General features: G+C 47.6%; 1 protein-coding gene across 1 annotated transcript in view; it reads right to left on the bottom strand.

Moving 5' to 3' along the window:
• PDIA5 (protein disulfide isomerase family A member 5) overlaps positions 1-19,985 on the bottom strand; it is an 82,030-nt gene that overhangs the window by 13,941 nt on the left and 48,104 nt on the right. The window contains exons 9-13 of the mRNA XM_087817884.1: positions 17,414-17,505; positions 17,250-17,321; positions 11,060-11,196; positions 1,949-2,025; positions 1,248-1,408 (exon numbers count right to left, since the gene is read on the bottom strand). Coding sequence (XP_087674010.1) covers positions 1,248-1,408; positions 1,949-2,025; positions 11,060-11,196; positions 17,250-17,321; positions 17,414-17,505 — 539 coding nt within the window. The remainder of the gene's footprint in view (positions 1-1,247; positions 1,409-1,948; positions 2,026-11,059; positions 11,197-17,249; positions 17,322-17,413; positions 17,506-19,985) is intronic.

The raw sequence follows: 19,985 nt of genomic DNA, 5'->3' as shown, positions 1-19,985 counted from the left end.
ATACCATGTCCCAGGGACCTCTGCCAAGGCTGGAATGTCTTCTTTTACTTTATCCCACCCTCAGCAGAAATGAGGAAATGGCCTCGAATATTCAAGTTGTGTGTATATGTGTGTGCGTGCACGCATCTGTGTGTGCACATGTGTATGTGTGCATGTGTGTGCATGTGTGTGTTGGGGGAAGGTTGTAGATAGGAAAAAGGCTCCTCAGTTGTGTCCTAACAATTTCTGCCTGTCAAGCAAGGCCTGAGACTTCCTCCATTTCCCAGGGCAACTGTGTGACGGCCCAGTTAGTCCCTCACAGGACGGGGAAATGTTATGAACTGCATGTTCCAAAGTCTTGGGGTAAGGTGGAGGATCCCTGAGTCAGTAATTGCAAGGTTACTCAGGTTCTCTGGAATTGCAGGCTGCTGTGGGATGAACTGTGTCACCCCCAAATTCATATGCTGAAGTCCTAACCCCTAGTACCTCAGAATGTGACTGTATTTGGAGACAGGGTCTGTAGAGAGGTAATTAAGTTAAAACGAGGCCATGGGGGGCAGGCCCTAATCCAATCTTCCCAGTATCCTTTTAAGAAAGGATACGAGGACACAGACACAGAGGGGAGACCACGTGAGGGCACAGGAAGACCACCAAGGAGAGAGGCCTCAGAAGAAGCGAACCCTGGACACATCTGGTCTTGAACTTCTGGTCTCCAGAATTATGAAAAAATAAACTTCTGCAATGAAGCCACCTGGTCTGTGTTCCCTGTTGTGGCAGCCCTAGCAAACTAATATGCAGGCAGATGGAGCTCTCTGAAATCTTTATTTTCAACCCCAGAACACCACAGGCTGCACTGTGGACAGTTAGGAGGCCCAGTGAGCCACCAGCAAACCTGGATCCAAGTGAGTCTGGCTGTCGATGTGAAGAGCTGAGTGTTTCCTTCATTCAAAGGGGATGGGGAAAAGTGCAGATGATGAAACCTGGGGCCAAAACCTTGGAAAAGGGGGAAGGGGGTCCTCTACAAAAAGAAACACAGGCTTACTGCAGCTGATGAAGTTGCATCCAGAAAGGCTATGTGACCTGCTGGGTGAGGACATGTGGTGAGCACACCAGAGGAGACTTTAGGATTGGGGAAGTCAAATCTGTCTAGGATCTCGTGGCCCTGAGCCAAGGACAGTAGCTCTTAAGGTTTAATTCCCCTCCTCAAGGCCGTCTCTGGTGGCTGACAGCCAGGAGTCAAGATGTCCCATCAAGGCCATTAGACTTACTTTCGCATCCACTCAATAATGTTCTTCTTTGTTCTGAGCACAGGCACTGCAAGTTTCTCTCCATTCTTAAAATACTTCAATGTGGGAAACTCGGAGATGTGGAATCTTTCTGCCAGGGCCTTGTTGACAGTGGCATCGACAGCTGCAAGGACACCAGAGCTCTGGGATGGGGGAGAGGCCAAGCATGCATGACAGCCTCAGACACCGTGCTAGCAGAGCAGAGGAGCCCAGACAACAGCTCCCAGCCCACCCTAGACCTGCCAGGACTTCACTGGGGGGTGGCTGGCCCCCGGGCTCATATATCCCAGGGAATGAACGAACACTGGCATGTCCATCATTTCACATTATGGGCTGAGGCTTTTAAATCTGCCCCACCAAGCGGGCTGGGTAGCCTGTGGCTGTTCCCAATAGCCAGGGTCCCAGAGAAAAGCGGAAGAATCCTGGGGCTTTACCTCAGAGCCATGACCTGACAGAGGTTACCTGGATGGGCATGGGAATGCGACCCCACTGTCTCTCTGAACCCCTGGTAGGGCCCCACCCGTCTGACTAAGGCCTGTCTACTTGGAAGCGTGGAAGTACTACAGGTCTCCAGGGACTGGGAGAGCTGCTGCAGAGCTGGCAGGGAAAAGTCATTGCAATGATTCATGTCACTGATTCTTCAGACAAGAATGGTGGGGGGAGGTTAAGGGAAGGATACTTACGCCTGCTTCTGCTTCTCCGTGGAGGACTTCCGCTGCACTCTCAAACTCTGGCTTCATTTTCTTACAGTGTCCACACCCTGTGGGAAAAAATAGAGAGAAACCATTCCCATGCACAGAGGCTCTGGTGATGTCCCCTGCTGCCTCCTCTGCAAGACAGCTCGGCCCTTTCCCAGGGGCACTGGGAGAAAAGAATGAGTACCAGCTCAGACAAAGAAATCTTTGCCTAATCCACTGCGGAAGGTTCAGCCCCACAGAACCGCCTATTTCTGTCCTACTCACAAAATACTTCTTATTCATATATTTCTGTGGCATTTAATTCTGTACTGCCTTGCGCCTGTCATATTTCTGTCTTCAGATATTTAGGAGCAATCAGGGCATCTTTTTAAATTTTTTTTTTTTTTTTTTTAATCCTCACCTGAGGATATTTTTCCATTGCTTTTCAGAGAGTGGAAGGGAGCGAGAGAGAGAGAGAGAAACATCAATATGAGAGAGACACATCGATTGGTTGCCTCCTGTATGTGCCCCGACAGGCCAGGGACTGAGCCTGCAACCCAGGTACATGCCCTTGGCAGCAATCAAACCTGGGACCCTTCAGTCTGCAGGCAGGGCATCTTTTTAAAACACAAATCAGATAAAAATTCCCCTGGTTAAACCTTTCCCATGGCAGGTACATCAAAATCCAAACTCCTTACCCTGGCCACAAGCTCCACACCACCTGACCCCTCCAAACTCAACTCCCTCCTGCCCTCCACTCCACAGCCCTGGCTCTCTTTCTGTTCTCCTAACATACCAGGCTCACTTCTACCTCAGAGCTCTTAACACTGTTGCCCGAAACACGATCTTCCCCCAGGTCTTTGTATGGCCCAGCCCTTTATTTCAATCACACTTTTATAAAAATTTCAGGGCTATAGAGAAATTCCCTGGTCACATAACCCAAAAAAGCCTCACTCATCATGATCTCTTCCAGTATCCTATTTATTTTCTCAATTGGACTCAAAACAGCTAGAGTAACTTGCTTACTTGTTTCCTATCCATCCCCCCAACTGGATCATAAGCTCTGGACAGACCTAGTTGTCTGTCAAGCTCACCACTGCATCCCTGGTACTGATGATGGTGTTCCACACACTTTTTGACTGTATTAACCTCGTGGCTATATTGTTCAGGTTTATACCTGTGATAGCAAGATTTAACTGGACTAAAATATATTTTTTTTTCTAATAGATTTTCATTGATTTCAGATAGAGGAAGGGAGAGGGAGAGAGATAGAAACATCAATGATGAGAGTCACTGATCAGCTGCCACCTGCATACCCCCCACTGGGGACTGAGGCTGCAACCCGGGCATGTGCCCTGACAGGGAATCGAACCTCGACCTCCTAGATCATAGATCAATGCTCAACTGCTGAGCCATGCCAGCTGGGCTGGACTAAATTCTTTTGGGGCAAGTCATGCCTTGCGCCTAAATAGTTGCTACTTTGACTAACCACCTCTATTTAGTATAACTGGCCACCAAGGCAATTACTGTGCAGGTACTTCCCCTAGCCAGCACCATTTATATATTTCCCGCTTTACTAGGTCTAAAAAACATCTTTGGAAATCTCCAACACCCATGGATGTTGTTCTAAAGTTTCCCATATGTATATACCCTTAATATAGTTATGGTTTTCACTTCTAACATTAATTCCCTCTGCTCCCTGAACAAGTACTAAGGCTAAGCAATAAACTTCTATAAACAAAGTTTATGATGGGGAGACTGGCCAGGCCCTGAGGAGAAAGACCTGGCTGGCACCCGTCTGTTCTGGGGAGCTTAGGTCACGGGTGGTGTCACCTTGACCCCAGCTCCAGCTTCCTGGGCCTGGCCTTCAGGATATCCTGGCGGCAGGAGAGCCAGAGGAGGGGGGTTATCCGGAGCAGGACTCCGGCCCGCTGCATTTTAGTGTCTTGATTGTGATTTGATAGGCCATTAAGTTTTATCACCAAACTTCCTTGTTGGGTTTTTATCATCTGTGTAAGTGCACTTACGCTGATTTTCATGACCTGGCACAGAGGCTACGCATCAACTCCTCAATCACACTCTTTGGCTGTGGGAATATTGGCCTCCCATCAACCTCAAGCCTTCAGATTCCTCTGGACTCCATTATCTTCAATTATATTTATGATTTTATTGCAAAGCAGCTATGAAGACTTTCCTAGATCCTGGAGCAGAATTTTCCAGAGGACCAGATTAGTTTGGAAAGCTCCCTGGTACCTGGGACTCTAGAGGAGCCTGGATTTTCCTACCCACATTCCTGCTGTGTTGCCTGGACCCTGGCTCCGGCCTGCCTGGGAGGGGAGTGCCCACAGATGCAAGCAGACACACTGATGTCTTAACATAGTGAATACCTCCCACTCCTCTCAACACCTCAGAGCTTTTTTCAGGCTTCCAGCTGTGTACACACCAAAGCCGACTTGTACACACTCACAGACACCCTCGGGCAAACCCATACACTGATGGATGCTTCCATTCATCACACAAGCCTCTTCTTATGCAAAGAAAGATTTGGGTTTTTTTCTTCCTTTATGTTAGTGTAAAATGTGTATAACAAGCTTTTAATTTTTTTCTTCCAGGCTTCTATCCTAAGGAAGTAATCTGACACGTGGACAAATATTTACGCATGACTCTGTGTAGCATGATTTACAATGAGGAAACAGGGCAAACAACTCCAACCATCAACATTATGATGCTGGTTAAGTAATTGATGGTGCTGTGATTCAATGGAATATTATGTGAGCTCAAAAAGCATGTACAAAAAAGCATTTTTAATAACTAAGAAAATACATATAAGATATTGTTGAGAAAAATGTAAAAAAACAACAGGTGCACAGAAAAAGGGACTGAAACAAGTAAAATTAAATCCCTTCCTTCCAAGGGCCCAATAAGTAAATGAAAAATCCAGATGAATTAAAGAACAAAATATAAAGCCAAAAATATTATAACAAAATATAGTGTACTATTTTTACATCTTAGGGGTGGATTTCCCAAGCAGCCCATGAAACCCAGAGGTTGGGATGGAAAAAGGCAGACTTGCAGAAGGCTCAATGCTGAGGCTTGGGCTCCCTTTTTTTAACTATGTGGCTTTTGGCAAGTTTCTTGACTTCTTGGTGCCTCCTCTTCCTAACCTGCAAAATGGGGATAATCTTGATATATTCATAGGTTTTTGTTGTGAAGACTGAATGAGTTAGTATGTGGAAAGTGCTTAGAATAATGGCTGATTCATAAGTGCTCAAAAAATATTCTAGCTGTTATTTAACTACTAAAAATGTAAAGCTTTTGTACAATGAAAGGCACCCTAAAAAAAGTTAAAGCAAGCAACAGACTAACAGAGGACATCTGGAACATGGATAACAGGTAACATCTGGAACATAGATAACAGATAAATATCCATAACAATGGAGTTCTAGGTCAAGAAGAAAAACAAACAACCACCCAGTAGAAAAATGGGCAAAGGGTATGAACAGGTGGTTCACAGAAGAAATAAGGAGAGCTAATTATCACAAGAAAAGATACCCGACTTTCCTGGAGGCCAGAAGCTGTGGAAAAGTGGCCCTTTTGCCCAAGTTAGCAGGGACAGAAAAGGATGACAGTATCCATGCTAGCAAAGACGCAGGCTCTGTCACACACAGTCAGGTGTGGTGACACCTTTCTGGAGGACAGGGTGGCAAGATCCATAAAAGCTCAAGCATACTTAGCCCATGGCCCAGCAACTTCACAAATTTCAGGAAATAGTCAAATATTTAGACATGTTCTCAAATACATATGTTTACACGTGTTCATTGCAATGTGTGAATGGTGGAAGACTGGAGGCGAATATCTGTCATCAAAGGAATGGTTTATGATTTACAGCATCTCTAAATTGTAAAACACTATTCAGTGATTAAAAGGATTGAGATAGATTTGCATGCCAACACCTACATTTACATGAAAACATCTTTGAGACCTACTGGAGAGTAAAAAGAAGCAAATCACAGAAAAATGGATAGGGAATGATCCTCTTTACATAAAAAATAAAACCCCTTATTTAGGTAGAAGCACAGAAGGGGGATATGCCAAGTGTTAACAGAGGTCAAACCTGGGAAGGAAGACAGGAAGATGGGGTGGGGAGCACTGTGTTCTTACGTATCCCCTGAACTTTGCATGATCAGTAACAAAAATGTTAATATTATGCTTAAATTATTTATGCAATTAAAAAACAAAAGTGACTGCATTAAGGAGTTTTATGGCATGATAGTTTACAAATCTGTACATATGTTAGAAAACAATCAATTTAACTGTATGTTAATTTAATAAATAAAAGTTAAAACAAGGGAAAAATAGAAGAAACTAGCAAGAATGATACCAAAAAGAGAAACGTGGTTCCCTCTGAATTATGAATTATAGTTGTTTTTTCCTTAATCATGTATAATTCTCTGTACCTTCTAAATTTTCTACAAAGATCACATATTACTTTGAGAATAAGACTGCAATAAAGAAAGAGAAAGTCTAGACTCAGGAAGGGACCTGCCACCCAACGGACAGCGCAGCTCCTGGAGGGCAGAGGCACAGCGGCCTCCAGCACAGCACATACCTACTGGTGGCAGGTTGTGGCAAAGAGAACATCTCATGGGGCCTGTTGCCAAGGAAAGGGGGAGGACCAGGGCAGAGCTGCTGGCTGGCCCGAGGGCCCTGGGTAGGGGGCGGCAAGGGGTTGTTCTGGTCCCCCAGCAGCACTTTTGTTGGATTCCCTGCCTACTCCTCAGCACCCGCGAGGGAGGCAAGCTGTTCTTGAGCAACACCCTTCCTTTTAGCAACCCACACGTGGGACACTCACTCAGGTAGTGTTAATATGGCATCGAGTCCTTCCCTGGCCTAACGAAGGGCTGGAGATACATGGAGAGGGAGGAGCAGGTGGATGTTATTGCAGCAAAATAGACGGGGACAAGAGAAGATCAGTGACAAAATACAATCTGATTCCTCATTCAGGAAGCTGCAGAAAGAAAGAAAAGGCACCAAGGAGGGGCAGTTGACATCCTGCTGCCACGCCCTTTCCAGACACCATCTCTGTCTGCTGTGAGACTGGAGAGCTGGGCCTGGGGCTGCAGCCTCCCACACCCACCCAGGTTCTCCACTGCGATGGATGACAAAGGAGGGAGTGCTGAGCAATGGAGATGCCAGCCCCAAGGCTGGGGCCCAGGCTCAGTCCTCATCCTTCCTGGTACACAGACCCCCCTCCAAGCACACTGCCCACTCAGACTGTCCTCCCAGGAGGCCTGGCCGCTCCTGGAAGGGGGGGCCCATGGGGCAAACCTGCTTTAAATTTCAGTTCCCCCTGATCTCTCATACGACCTGGGGCAGGAGTGGAGCTAGCCTCTGTGGCGGGCCCCAGCACTGAGGCCGAGCCTATGCTTATTTGTTCAGTGACAACTCAGATGTCAGATATGAGAATATGAGTGGGATTTCTACAACTCCAGCTAGGAGAGAGAAGGCAGGTGAGGAGGTGAGAGGAGAGGCTGAGAGGGGAAGTAAGTGGCACGAAATCTGGGGAAGAGAATAAAGAAGCAGTGGGTGTGTGGAGTGTTTGACAATTAAACAGTCATGCCTGTGCCCTTTCCTGCCAAGAACCTAGGAGTGTGGCTCAGTAGGCACCCATGAAGGTTCCAGGCAGAGAATCCAGGGACTTGCCCTGGAACCTACAGGTACCAGAAAGCACTGCCTGGTCAGGAGGAAAGCTGAAGACCCCGTCTCTCCTGGCCTTTCAAAGCTGGGCTAGGAAAGAAACAAACAGGGAGCACTTACTCTCAGAAATAACCCTCAGAGAGAGACCATGGATCTTCCTGGGAGTCAGTATCAGGATTAATGTTCATTTTCTTCTCTATAGTTTCCTATAGTAACCCTTGATAAACGTACATGCATTCCTTTCTAATTAGCAAAAACGACATAAAAATTAATGCAGCTTTTTGGTTTCAGCCCAACTATTTCAGTCTGTTGGGATTCTTTAAAATCTTGGTGCAATTGTTCGATAATTTACCTAGCTATCCTCTCCCAACTCTAACCCTCGCAGATTTAGAAGTATGTCTTGCTTTTTATAGTTCTAACGAAACCGCTGGTTAAAAAACAAGTAGCAAGCATCCTCTAGACAGAGGCAGGCCAGCCTGCACTAAGAGCGTCAAGGGGATGCCCCCCGCAGGAGGCCGCATCCCACCAGGCTCTCTGCTTGGCAGTCAGGAAACAGCAACTCACTTTTGATAGACATGCTAATTCACCCATCTAGTAATCTTATCCCAAGAAACAAACCAAGGATGTGTGGCAATCCCTAGTAGAATCTATGGTCTTCTATGTTGGCAGAGCCCAATTTCTTTTTCTAAGTCTCCACAATGGTCTGTTTCTAAACCACTCTCTATTTGGGATTGAAACCTGTAATATTGTGATTTCCAGAATTCATCTTTTCTACACTTGGGAAACCTGGGACAGCACTGCCAGTCTCTGGCCTCCTGACATTTTTCCTTTTCTCAAACACCCCAAAAGTGGCTCCCTGATCACCGTGGGTTCCCTGGAGCAGCTGGCATGACACACAGCTAGGCAGCTGGGAGCTCTCTGTTCTCAGCTGACCTCGCCTGGGCTCCGCATTCCCTCTAAACCACACACATTCCATCCCTGTCCAAGCTGCAGGCCAAGCTCCTAGGTAAGAAAGATGGTGTAGAGAGATTGTTTGATGCAGAGCCACTCCCCTCTGATGAGAACAGGGAGTTCATCAGGAAGCTTCACCTCCTGCTTCTGCCCTGAGCCCTCTCTCTCTGCCAGTCCCACACACGCACACACACGCACACATGTGCAGAGCCAGAGGCTGGCAGGCACCTCATCAGGGAGTGCAGCGTCCCTAACTGGCAGACACCCACTAAGAGGAGTCTCTGACAGCTCCATTTGCTAAGTCTGAAATCAGAGCTCCTCAGCAGGGCTCTGCACAGAGCAGGGTATTATTCATAACATTAATTAATAATGACTAATGGGGAAAACAAAAGCTGCCACCTGGTTTCCAGTTCTTCTCTAATTCTAATTTAGCTCTAGAACAACTTCATTTGTTCATTTTCTCATTCGTTAAGCCCTTACTCTATTCTATGCCCATGGGTTGGGGGCAGGGGTAATGAGTGATCTCCTTCTGGTTCAGGGAGGGAAGAGAAAGTATTATAAGAGGCACAGGAGAGGAGGGAACCTATAGTGGGGCTCCTGGTCCCAAGACCCTATAAGCATCAGCTACTACAATGGATTGCTCACAACTTATGACTACAAAAAACAACAGACAAAACACACCTAGCTTGCAACCAGGGTTGTTAAAAAGAAAGTGCTTAATAAACAATTATTAAATGATTCCAATCTATCTGGTCCATAATTTTGGATAATTTACAGGACTCATCACAGGGGACACCTACTCTTCACGCTGTGATGCATAAACCACAAACCGCTCTGCACTCTTTCCAGAGCCGGGTTGGGCTTCCTTGACGCAGACCAGAAGGATGGAAACACAATGGTGAAGTTCCCAGTGGCGACTGAAAACAGCCAGCCTGCACCTGCTTTACTGCAGGGAGAGGGATGCAGGCAGGGTGATTTCAGCTCTAGGTTCAACATAACTTCCTGCAAGACTTACTTCCATCAGCAGCTCTGAGACTGGCTGGGAGAGCACAGTTCAGCTAGGGAGGGTACTGCAGTGGTGCCTGGCAGGCAGTTTTCCAGGTACCTCCAACCACAGGGACACCCACTGAGGCCCTAGTAGGGCCAGGGGTGACCTGCTCCTAAGGCCCTAACTGTCACTGCCCTTAATCAGGAGGGTTTTTGAAACTTAGTGTTTTGGATTGTGTGTGTATGTGTCCATTTCCTAAAAATCCAGAAGGAAAAGGGCTGAAGGGAATACTTTTCCTTTGGATTATCTTAAGAACTTGGCACTTATAAGAAAAAAGGAGCTGGGAAAATTCCCAGTAGTAATCCATTTATGAGCAATTCCCACCTAACCACACCCATGTGATGCTTGGGGGGGGGGGGGGGGGGGCGCAGACCAGGGGTCAGCAGTACAAGACTCACGGAACAGGGAACAATTTTTGTAACTTCCTTGTGCATCAGTCCCCACATCTGTAAAATGAGGTTAATCATATTCGCACTGTGGGAAAGTTAAAAGGAGATGACCCTGTAGGAAGCCACTTTATCACCATAGGGTAGTCACAACTGCTAGTATGAGGATCCCTATAATGAAGATGATAAAAACAGATTGTCACTGACTATGGACTGAACAATTATGACCCTAATCAGTAGTTATTTTTTGCTTTTCCTCCCACCTTCTTCCTACCATTGGGATGGGCCCGCTCTTTCCTAGCCTCGGCTCCCAGGAGCTCTGTGCCCCAGGCTGTCATCTCCCTGCTCTCACACCATCCTTGTTCACCTTACAAGAGCAGCCTTCTCCCTCTTGGAAATTACAATCAATTTCCATTCTTCATGGGAATGGGAAGGATACTGGCCTAGAAAAGTCCTAAGCTACAGGCCTTCCAGCCATATTGTCAACACATTTTACAGCTTCACCCGTTATCCTTACTTGATCCACTGTGGCCACTTCAGGCTATGACCGACCCCAGTGAAGCAGAAGGAAGGCTTTCTAGATGCTGGAGGGTCTGAGGCTCCAGCCTGGCCTCACTGTGCTCTCCCAGCTGCAGGGCAACATATAGGCCCTCGCGGGGCCTCAGTTTCCCCGCCTGTAAGATGAGGGGTGACTACTGTTAGGCAATATCAAAGGGCCCATCTGATCCTAATTCCTCCAATTCTGGAAACCCCATTTGCATTTCCTGATCCACGCTGACTTGGAGAAAGAGGCTCAGGTCTGCCAGGTTGAGCTGAGGGGCACATGCAGCCTGACTGGGACTTGGGTGCTATTCCACAGTGATGCAGGGTGGGCTGTGTGCACTGTGAAGGCAGGGACCTTGCTATCACTAGAGCACCCCTGGCACCGAGGAGGCATCTGACAAACAAGCGCTCAGTAGACTCAGGTCCCAGAGCAGCGCTGTCCTAGGCTGAGGGAGGGAAGGACGTGGTGGGGAGGAACAAGGCTCCACTCACATGGGGCGTGGAACATGACGAGGACAGAGGCGTGCTCCTTCACAAACTGGTCAAAGTCTTCATCGGTCAGGTGATAAACGGAGCCGCCCTCATCTGCCCAGGGAGTCTCGGGGACCTGGGGCTGTGGTGGCTGCGGACTGGAAGACCAAAAACAGGCAGAGCTCAGAGCAAGCCCTGGGGCCTGAGCAGCCCTTACAGAATCCAGCCCCCTGGCACAAAGCCCCCACTGGCTCGGCATGGCTGGCTCCAGGGGCTCACCAGGAATTCCTCTGATGAAGGAGAGGAGGGGTGAGAGTTCTTGCCCTGCCCACCACCACTGTCCCCTCAAAGCCCCACAGAAGTGCTGATATCCCAGCATGAACAATGGCATTCATAGCTCTTTAGGCAGCTCAGGAAATCTCGGTGCCTTCCAGGCATCTGGAGGTTTGTGAGCTCCTCAAGTTCTTTCAAACTTTGAGCAAACTGGTGAGAACAGATAGGACAGCAAAGAGGGGCCTTTGGAAAGCTTGCTGTCGTGTTTAGCAGTGCCCCACAGGCGGGAACAAGAAGAAGGAACACTACAGGGGATGGGGTGTGCACGTGGGGGTGAGGAGGAAAGAGAGAAGCCGGGTGTCTCAGACCAAATCTGGGCCGGGAAGGGAAAGGGAGGCTGCCCCATGGGTGACCAGCGTGGAGGAGGTCATGATAAGGAAGATCAGGGCAAGGGAACCAGGCTGGGGGTACCTAGGTACGGCAGCGTCTACAGTACATCACAAATCCTTCCTAGACACCAGGAACAAGGTTATTTAGTTCCCCAGAGGCAGAGTGCTTGAGCAGAAAGAGTCACTTGGGGCTAGTCCAAATCCCAACTCCACTACTGCTGGCTGCAAAACCTCAGGGAGCTGCCCAGCCTCCCTGGAGTCTGCTTCCGCCTGGGATAACTGTGCGCTGGTATCTACGTGGCCAGTTGTGAGCGGGAGGCTCTCAGGTGCCGTCTATGGCTCCAAACTTGTGGACAAGACTGCTGGTGACACAAACGCCCTAGTGTTCACTGCCACTAGCCCCTTAATTGCTGCTTTGAAAAAAACCCTTAGGATCACAAATGTGACAAGACAACCATTGTTTCCTACTTCTCAGAGCTGATAGTAGAAAAGTGTAAAGTTCCAGCAGCCATAGCTGAGAATTTATGAGCAATGTGGTCAACACAATGGAATCCACCACCCACCATGTGGCCCACACAGTGGAACCCACCACCCCCACCCCACAGCAGGGCCTGGGTGTAATGCCACCCTCATCCTCGGAAGCCCTCTCTGGTGCTTCTGACTAGGCCCCACTGGCAGCCTAGTCACCCTGTCCCAAGTTATGGGAAGCAGGAGGGAGATGGCAAACCACTCTTAGGCCTTTCACATCCAACATCAAATGGGGCTGGTGGCAAAATCAAGTTTTGAAATGAATCACCAGCCAGACGATGGGCCCACACCAACACAACACCAACCCCTCAAAACACACCACCAATTCCACTTCAGGGGATTTATCTTTACAATACACATGCACACATCAAAACTGTGTGCATTCAGAGGTATTCATCGTAGATGATTTGTCATAGCAAAGACTGAAAATAACCCAGTGTCCGCTGGTGGGAGACGCGTAGGTACACTGCAGTCCATCCACCCAACAGAGGGTCGAGTAGGGCAAAGGACCAGGAAGCTCTGCACACTGACACGGGCAGACTACCAGGACACAGTACAGGCTACAGTCTGCTAACAAATTTGGGAGAGATTTAAAAAATACTTATTCACATTTGCTTGTGTCTGCAAAAAGAAACTAATCAAAGTTGCTACCTCTAAGGGGTGGAAGGGAGAACAGGATGGAGGAAACAAGTGGAAATAGGACTTTTCAATGTATAATTTTTAAGTGTCTTTAAAAAACATTACTTTAATTATATGAGTGCAATTAATATTAAAATAATATTAAAATAATTAAAATTCAGCAAAAGCATATCCGCCAAATGGAGAAGGCATGGCTTCGCAGTGGTATAAGCATATGAAAATGCCTGCAAAACTTCTAGTTAAACCTGGCAGAGGACACACTCCAAAACCACTAAAATAATCACACAGGTTTTTTATTTTTTAAAGTATGAACCCACAGGAGTAAAAAGAAGACAATAATGAAGAGAGAAAAAATGGTCAGTGCAATTTTAGAAGTTAGAAAAATGACTTAGCCAAACAGAGGGCAGAATCCTGAGATGCCGTGTGCAAAAACGGTATGGGGCGTAGGGGGAAGAACCACACTGACATGCAAGGCAAAGGCTCTGATGGACCCAAAGGCACCACCCCCTTGAAGCAGTTGAAAGCTTGAGCAGCTAGGCCCTACCTGTCCCTCACTCAAGCAGCCAGGTGAACAGCCCTCTCCCACCCAGCAGACAATAGGATGTTTACTTTCTGGAGAGGACTGCAGAGCTGGGCACAGTGGTGAGGCTTACTGGAAAGACAGGTACTGAGTGGAAGTCTGAGGCCAAACACTGTTACTGAACTATGCTTTTTACTGTCTGTCTCCTTGGAGACTGGGGTCCCACTTATCTCTGTACCCCCCTGAGCCTAACACATAGCAGATCCCCAATAAGTGCTTTTTGAATAGGACAGAATGAGAGAAGAATGGTTGAAGGAACTGGAGGTGTTTAACCTGGAGGAGACCTGAGGAACACAATAACTGCCTTCGAATATTTCAGACCACATCGGGAAAAGAAATTAAGATTTATCTTTTATGGCCCCTAAAAGGAGAATCAACACCAACAAAGGAAGCTCCAGAGAAAGAACTGCAGCTCAACAAAGTAAGAACTTTCTATCTACAACAGATAAGTGGGAGAGAGAGCTGATCAGGGAGTCAGAAGACCTGGACTTGAGTCCTGTTTCCTCCATTCACCAGCTCCAGGGGCTTAGGCATCCAACTTAAGACAAGTACAAGACAGTATATATGTGGGCCTTTCTTTATCTACTCATCAGGTACATTTAGACAGATAATGGATGTGAGATAGTACTTTATAAATTTATAAAGTACTACCCAAATCTTACTAGATACTCATAACCTAAATCATAAGAATCATTCAAACGGGAACGGACAGCCTCAAAATGAATCACAGCCTTATTCCCTGGGGTGTTTGTGGGGCTGAGGTAATTGCGTCTATCCTAGAGATGATGCAAACATTAAAGGGAACTGCTGGGGGCAGACACACTGATGTTGACATTCTCTCCCAATCCTGAGATTCCTGAGTTCCCTGGTTCGTTCCCACAGACCCTGGCCTGAGGCAGGCACCCATGCCATGGATGAGAGGATGCAACTCTAAGCCTTACAAGAAAACTCTGGGGGTTTTTTTTCCAGCTTGCTTCTGGTTAGAATAAAAATACACAGGCAGAAATGGATGGCTAGGCCAAATAGACTGCCACTTCTGCACACTCCGCCTGCAGAGCCCACCTCAACCGCATGAAATCTGTGGAAGGGGGCCTGAGAAACACAGCTGCCAGGAGTGCAGAGGGCACAGCTACCGTGATCAATGCATCCACCCCACAGCCCCGGGAACTGGACACCAGGGACTCCCTGCCTGCCCTCACACTGTGCTCACCTACCAGTGCCACTCGTCAGAGGGCAGGATCTGGGCTCTTCTCCCCTGAGCTTCTGAAAGTTCTCCTGAAAATTAGTGAGGTTGGAGCCACCCTCATCCTCTCTTCTCTGGGCTGCTATAGCCGTGAGAAGGGCAGGGAACAGGAAAGGTGGGTCACTGCTACCCATCAGGATTTGGGGATAATCTGGGGTAATACGGTAAAGACTGAAAACAATGGCACTGGGTATATGTGTGTGGGAGAATCTAGAAGGAAATTCGCCAAAATATCAGAACATGTTATCTTTAGGCAACATGTGTATGGGGGGGGGGCTCTCTTCTTTGGGTTTAACTATATATTTCAGTTTTTCTATAATAACATATCTCGAATAGCCTTAAAATCAAATTTTGAAAGATTTTTTTGTTTTAAAACATTAAGCCAGCTGGCAGCACAGTGACACTGCTAGCTCTGGCTGGGGTGTGAGATGAGGCGGCTCACTGAGGGTCCTTCAGGAGGCCATCTCCTTACTCTGCTGTGCTGGGGAGTGGGCTGCAGCCATGTCTTCGGAGAAGTTGCCCTCAGTGTGTGTCCCCTACAGTGATCAGGTTGCTGGACAGCTCTGGAGGGGTTGTCAGGGAGACCCAGATGCTACCTGCCCTTCCCGGGAGTTATCCCTCCAACTTTCTCAACCTGGAGACCCAGGGTGAACCAGAAGCTGCTAACAAGGTAAGTGAGGAGAGGGAAGAGAGGTGGGAAGTAGGGAGGCACCAACCCAGGACACATACCTGGAGGCAGACCTGGGTACGGGCCAGAGCCGAGTCCTGTGAGGAGCTGGGGTGGCAGCGTGCAGACAGCAGGGTGGGGACAGAGTGGCAGGCCACAGAAGGAGATAATAATCCGCCTCAGAAACTCCACTGATATGTTTCTTTTGTCTATGGTTAGCAAGCAATTCTCAACACTTTTTTGAAAAACCCAAACCTATCCTTTCAAAAAGATATGGATCTATTTTGAAACCAGGAAAAGTTAGAGAATGGGAAGGAAGCAGATAGATTTTTATGCTCCGGTGACAAATAAGATTGTTACTGTTGAAACCTCCTCCCAAAGCAGAGCGAGATATGCCTGCTATAGGAGAGCACGTGCTTGTTATCAGATGAAAAAAGATGGAGGCGGCAAAGGCCCAGGTTAAGACAATGAATATGTGCTAACGGGCAGCTGCCTTCCTGGGCAGGGGCTGGAAATGAGGTGGAAGACGGGGAAAGAGATATGAAATGCTTCCAAGAAATAGAAGATGCTACATAAACATGATGCTATCGTGTTTTATCTCCCAGGCCGCTGGGAACCCACAGAAGACTGAGGGTTTCAACTTTTAGAATCTAACAGTTTGTTTCCAGTGGGTTTGTGTTTTTTGGGTTTTTGGGGGGTATAAAATGCATCCTCTTTTCCCATTCTGAAAATATACATTTTCAACCTCCGTATTTTGGATAACTATTCTTTAAGCCTGGGCCTCTCAGGTGATGATGTCAATAAATATCCACCAGGCTGGCCACCAGGGGAGGGTCCCCGAACCGGAACTCAGAGGAAAGGATCCGGATAGTGGGAGCTGCTGCCTGGCAGGCCCCGGCCCTGCGACTTGTCAGCTGCAGGAGCCTGGAGAGGCTACTTTATCACTGTGCCCAGTTACCTCATTCATATAATAAGGGTGATGATAATATTTTCCTTACAGGGCTGTTCTGAGGATTATATGAGAATCCACATAAAGTGCTTAAAACAGTGTCAGCCACAAAGTGGAGCCCCCAAAATGTTAGCTGTTATTATGCATAAATAGCCACCGATCAGCAGCGACTGGTAATTGCCAAACAAATGCCAGGCCAACCACGTAGGAAGCAGGTGAGTACTCAGCTGGGTGGCCCGGGAGGCTTCCAGGAGAGGTGGTCCTGTCCCAGCTCTAGGAATGGGGGAGACAGACTCTCCATCCAACACAACAGTAAGGGCATGCCCATCATACCAAAGTCACATGCTGAGCACGAGGGGCCTCCAGGTGAGGGGGTGGTTTGGGTATAAGGATCTAATCACACTACAAAACAGGGACTACAAGGCTGCTAAGGAGCAGCATCTGTGAGGAGAGCAGGGTGAACGGCCAAGCACTCTGCAAACCTAAGGCATTAGAACATTTCTTGGTAGCTGCACAGCACCTAATACAGTGCTATGTTTGAAATAAGCACGCAATTGACAATTCTATTTTCAGAGAGAGCTACAGTGACAGGCCTCAAACCTGACATCCTGGGTGAGAAACACGTCTATCCACGAGACAGATCGCATAAGGAAAAAAACTATTTGAAATGCGGTCATCACAGCCAAAGTCACATCAAATCCTTCCAACTCCTGCATCCTAAATTCAGAGATTCCCCACCCTCACACGTAGATGCAACCCAGAAATAGCTGTGTGGGCAGCTCAGCAGGTCCTTTCCTTTCCTTACCCTTGTCCCCAAACCACAGCCAGAGCCCTGGGACCAGGGACCATCCTGGGGCCAGGCAGATAGATGCCCCTCCCTCTGGGCACCAGCTCCCACCCCTCCCCGCTCCCCCCTCTCCCCAGAGGTAAATGTCCAACTTACTTCTTCAGCCACTCCACAATATCCTCTGCTGTGGACCCATAGTTATCATACTGGAACAGAAACCGCCCTTTCCTGTAAAATGTGGAGAGACAACATGGACTCAACCAGGGATGCAAACGCCATCACAGAGGTGGTGAGCATCAGCAGGGAAGCAGGGAACTTACTCGAAGTAGCAGATAGTGGGGTAGCCCCGAACGTTGTACTCCTCCTTGATGTTTTCAAATTCCGAGGGGTAGACGTTCATCCCAGCCAGCACCTAGGAGTGAAGGGAAAACAGATCTGTCCACCCTCTGCCAGGCAGACACCTCACCTTGTCCATGTACTTCCTGTCCCACTGTCCCACTAAAAATGATGGGGACATAATGAATAGGACAAAGGCCGGCAAACCCACGTGCAGCCCAGGACAGCAGGGAGCAAGGCATCTAAGCCAGCTGGGAATGATGACCAAGAGCCCTGGGAGAGGCACCCAGGCCCAAGTGCTGCCCTCCACACAGATATTCTTTTACCTGCCCTGGAGAAAGAACCACCCCAGGGCAAAAACAAAGTTCTGGGGTTTGAGGAAAAAACCTAGCCTTGCTACCAAGTTGAAACGGGTCCTAGAGTGGGATCACGGCCATCCAAGCACATATAGCATGTCCCCAAAAAATGTATACACACTTTAACAGCTGATATCTCACTTCATTTTCAAGTTTAACTGATTTGAAATAACAGGTAAAGCAGACTAAGCTTTGAACAAAGAAAATTTATCCTAAAGTGCCACTAAACCTTTTTTTACAGGATACATAAAAGAAAAAGTTTACTGTACAAAACCGGCAACAGTCCATGAATTGAGGGCACAAAATACCGAACAACATGATTTTTGATGTTTGCGATTCCATTGCTTCGCATTATCAGCACTGACTGGACCAGAACGGTCATCGATTTGAAAGTAGGCATTGACAAAAAAATTATTTATTTCTGTAGAGTCTTTTAAATTCTGAAAATGAACTGTATGTTAATAAACACTGACTTTATAATCATTCAAAGTACATATACATTTTTGGGGACACCCTGTCTTATGCCTTTTCTTTGTCCATGCTAACTAAGGTTGTACTCTATGCCCAAATTATGGAATCACCACTCAGCCACTCCACAACGTCCTTGGACACCTTCCCAGATACTTCATGGCCTGTTCTCAGTCTGTCTACTTAGGCTTCTGGTGCAACATTATCAGACCTCGCAGCTCTGTGTGGTTCTCTTGACTACCCACCTGCCTAACTCTCCTCTCTCCCGACCTTCCTAGGCCTCCCCAACTCTCTCCTCCTGTTTGCAACCATCACCAGCCTGACTTCACCATCATCTCTGAAAGTCTGAAGATGTTCTCTCTGACTGCAGGGATCCACATACCCAACACCCTGAATGGGCAAGGAGAATTTTATTGACAACAGGGGTGTTCTAAGAACAACCCAGATCTGGGTCCCCTAAAACACCTTTCCTGCAGCAGAAACCTCGGAGGCAGGATCAGGTGCCTAGAAAGAGGATTCTGAAACTGTTCTCACGAGAGAATGTAGACAGAATGGCCAGATACAGGAAGGCTGTTCCAGAAAACAGGCGGCAGAGAGGAGAGGGGAAAGGAAGTTCAAAAAAGTCAGCGACAGTTACAGACTCGCAAGAAGAAACCCAGGAAGCTGGAGTTCACAGAACAATACATAAGGAAGCACAGGAAGAGAAAAGGTAAACAGCAGTTTCCTCAGACAATAACCGTGATTCACAAGATTGCTTCCACTTAGGAGTCACGTGACTTTGGGCAAGTCAATCACCCTCACTGGGTGAGCTTCCCTGTTTGGAAGATGTGGTGATAAGACTATCACAGGGCCCTTAAGAGAACTGAATGAGATGATCCATGTCAGAGATTTTAGCACAAAACTTGTGCTCAGTAATCAAGTTGCCTTATTTCCTAACAAATCCTCCCAGTGTGGCAGCCACCTGTGCCTCTGACAACTCCATCCCCAGTGGCATCTAAACCTGTCTTTCCGACTGTTTTAAGTACCTAGCACGATGCCTGGCTCACAGTGGGCATATAATAAATGCTTGCTAAGTCACTGGGGTTTTTCCCTGAGCCCACTGTGGGATGCTGCAAGAAATGTAGGAAAAATAACCCTGAAATAGAACTTACTCCAACCCATGGGACCCTCTAAAAGCCATCCTGTTCATTTTGACAGACTGATTCAGCAGCCTTTTCCAGTAGTAATGGTCTACTTTAAAGTTCCTTTTTTTTTTAAATGTCTAATTGATCTCCCTGGTGTCGGTGCACATTCACCACAAGATTAATCCTCGGCATCCTCCTCTTTCATTACATCACTTCCCTGCAGAAAGCCTTCTAATTCCACTGAACACAGGCGAAAGTCTAACTCCACACTCAAAGACTAGATGGTCCTACTCATTTCTGAATTCTTCTTTCTTACAAAACCCTCCACTGTACACCTACTAGGGTCTAGTTTATTCTCCTCCCAGGAATGAGACAGGCTGAGATTTCTGCACAGGGAGGAAGGTGGACCAAGGGCTGTCTAAGGCACCCTCAGGCAAGCAGTGAACCACAGGGGCGAGGAGGTGGGCGCAGGGTCAGGATGCTGGGTTTGAATCCTAACTCCCCACTTAGTAGACACAATGCCTTGAACAAGTCATTGTTGCCTCTGTACCTCAGTTTCCTCATCTGCAGCCACCTCCTGTGGTTGCTGTGAAGATTAAATGAAATAG

This window comes from Miniopterus natalensis, chromosome 6 (genome assembly GCF_054644295.1).
Source record: "Miniopterus natalensis isolate mMinNat1 chromosome 6, mMinNat1.hap1, whole genome shotgun sequence".
Taxonomy (NCBI): domain Eukaryota; kingdom Metazoa; phylum Chordata; class Mammalia; order Chiroptera; family Miniopteridae; genus Miniopterus; species Miniopterus natalensis.
The sequence above is the reverse complement of the archived record's forward strand: the minus strand, read 5'-3'. Positions and strand labels throughout refer to the sequence as shown.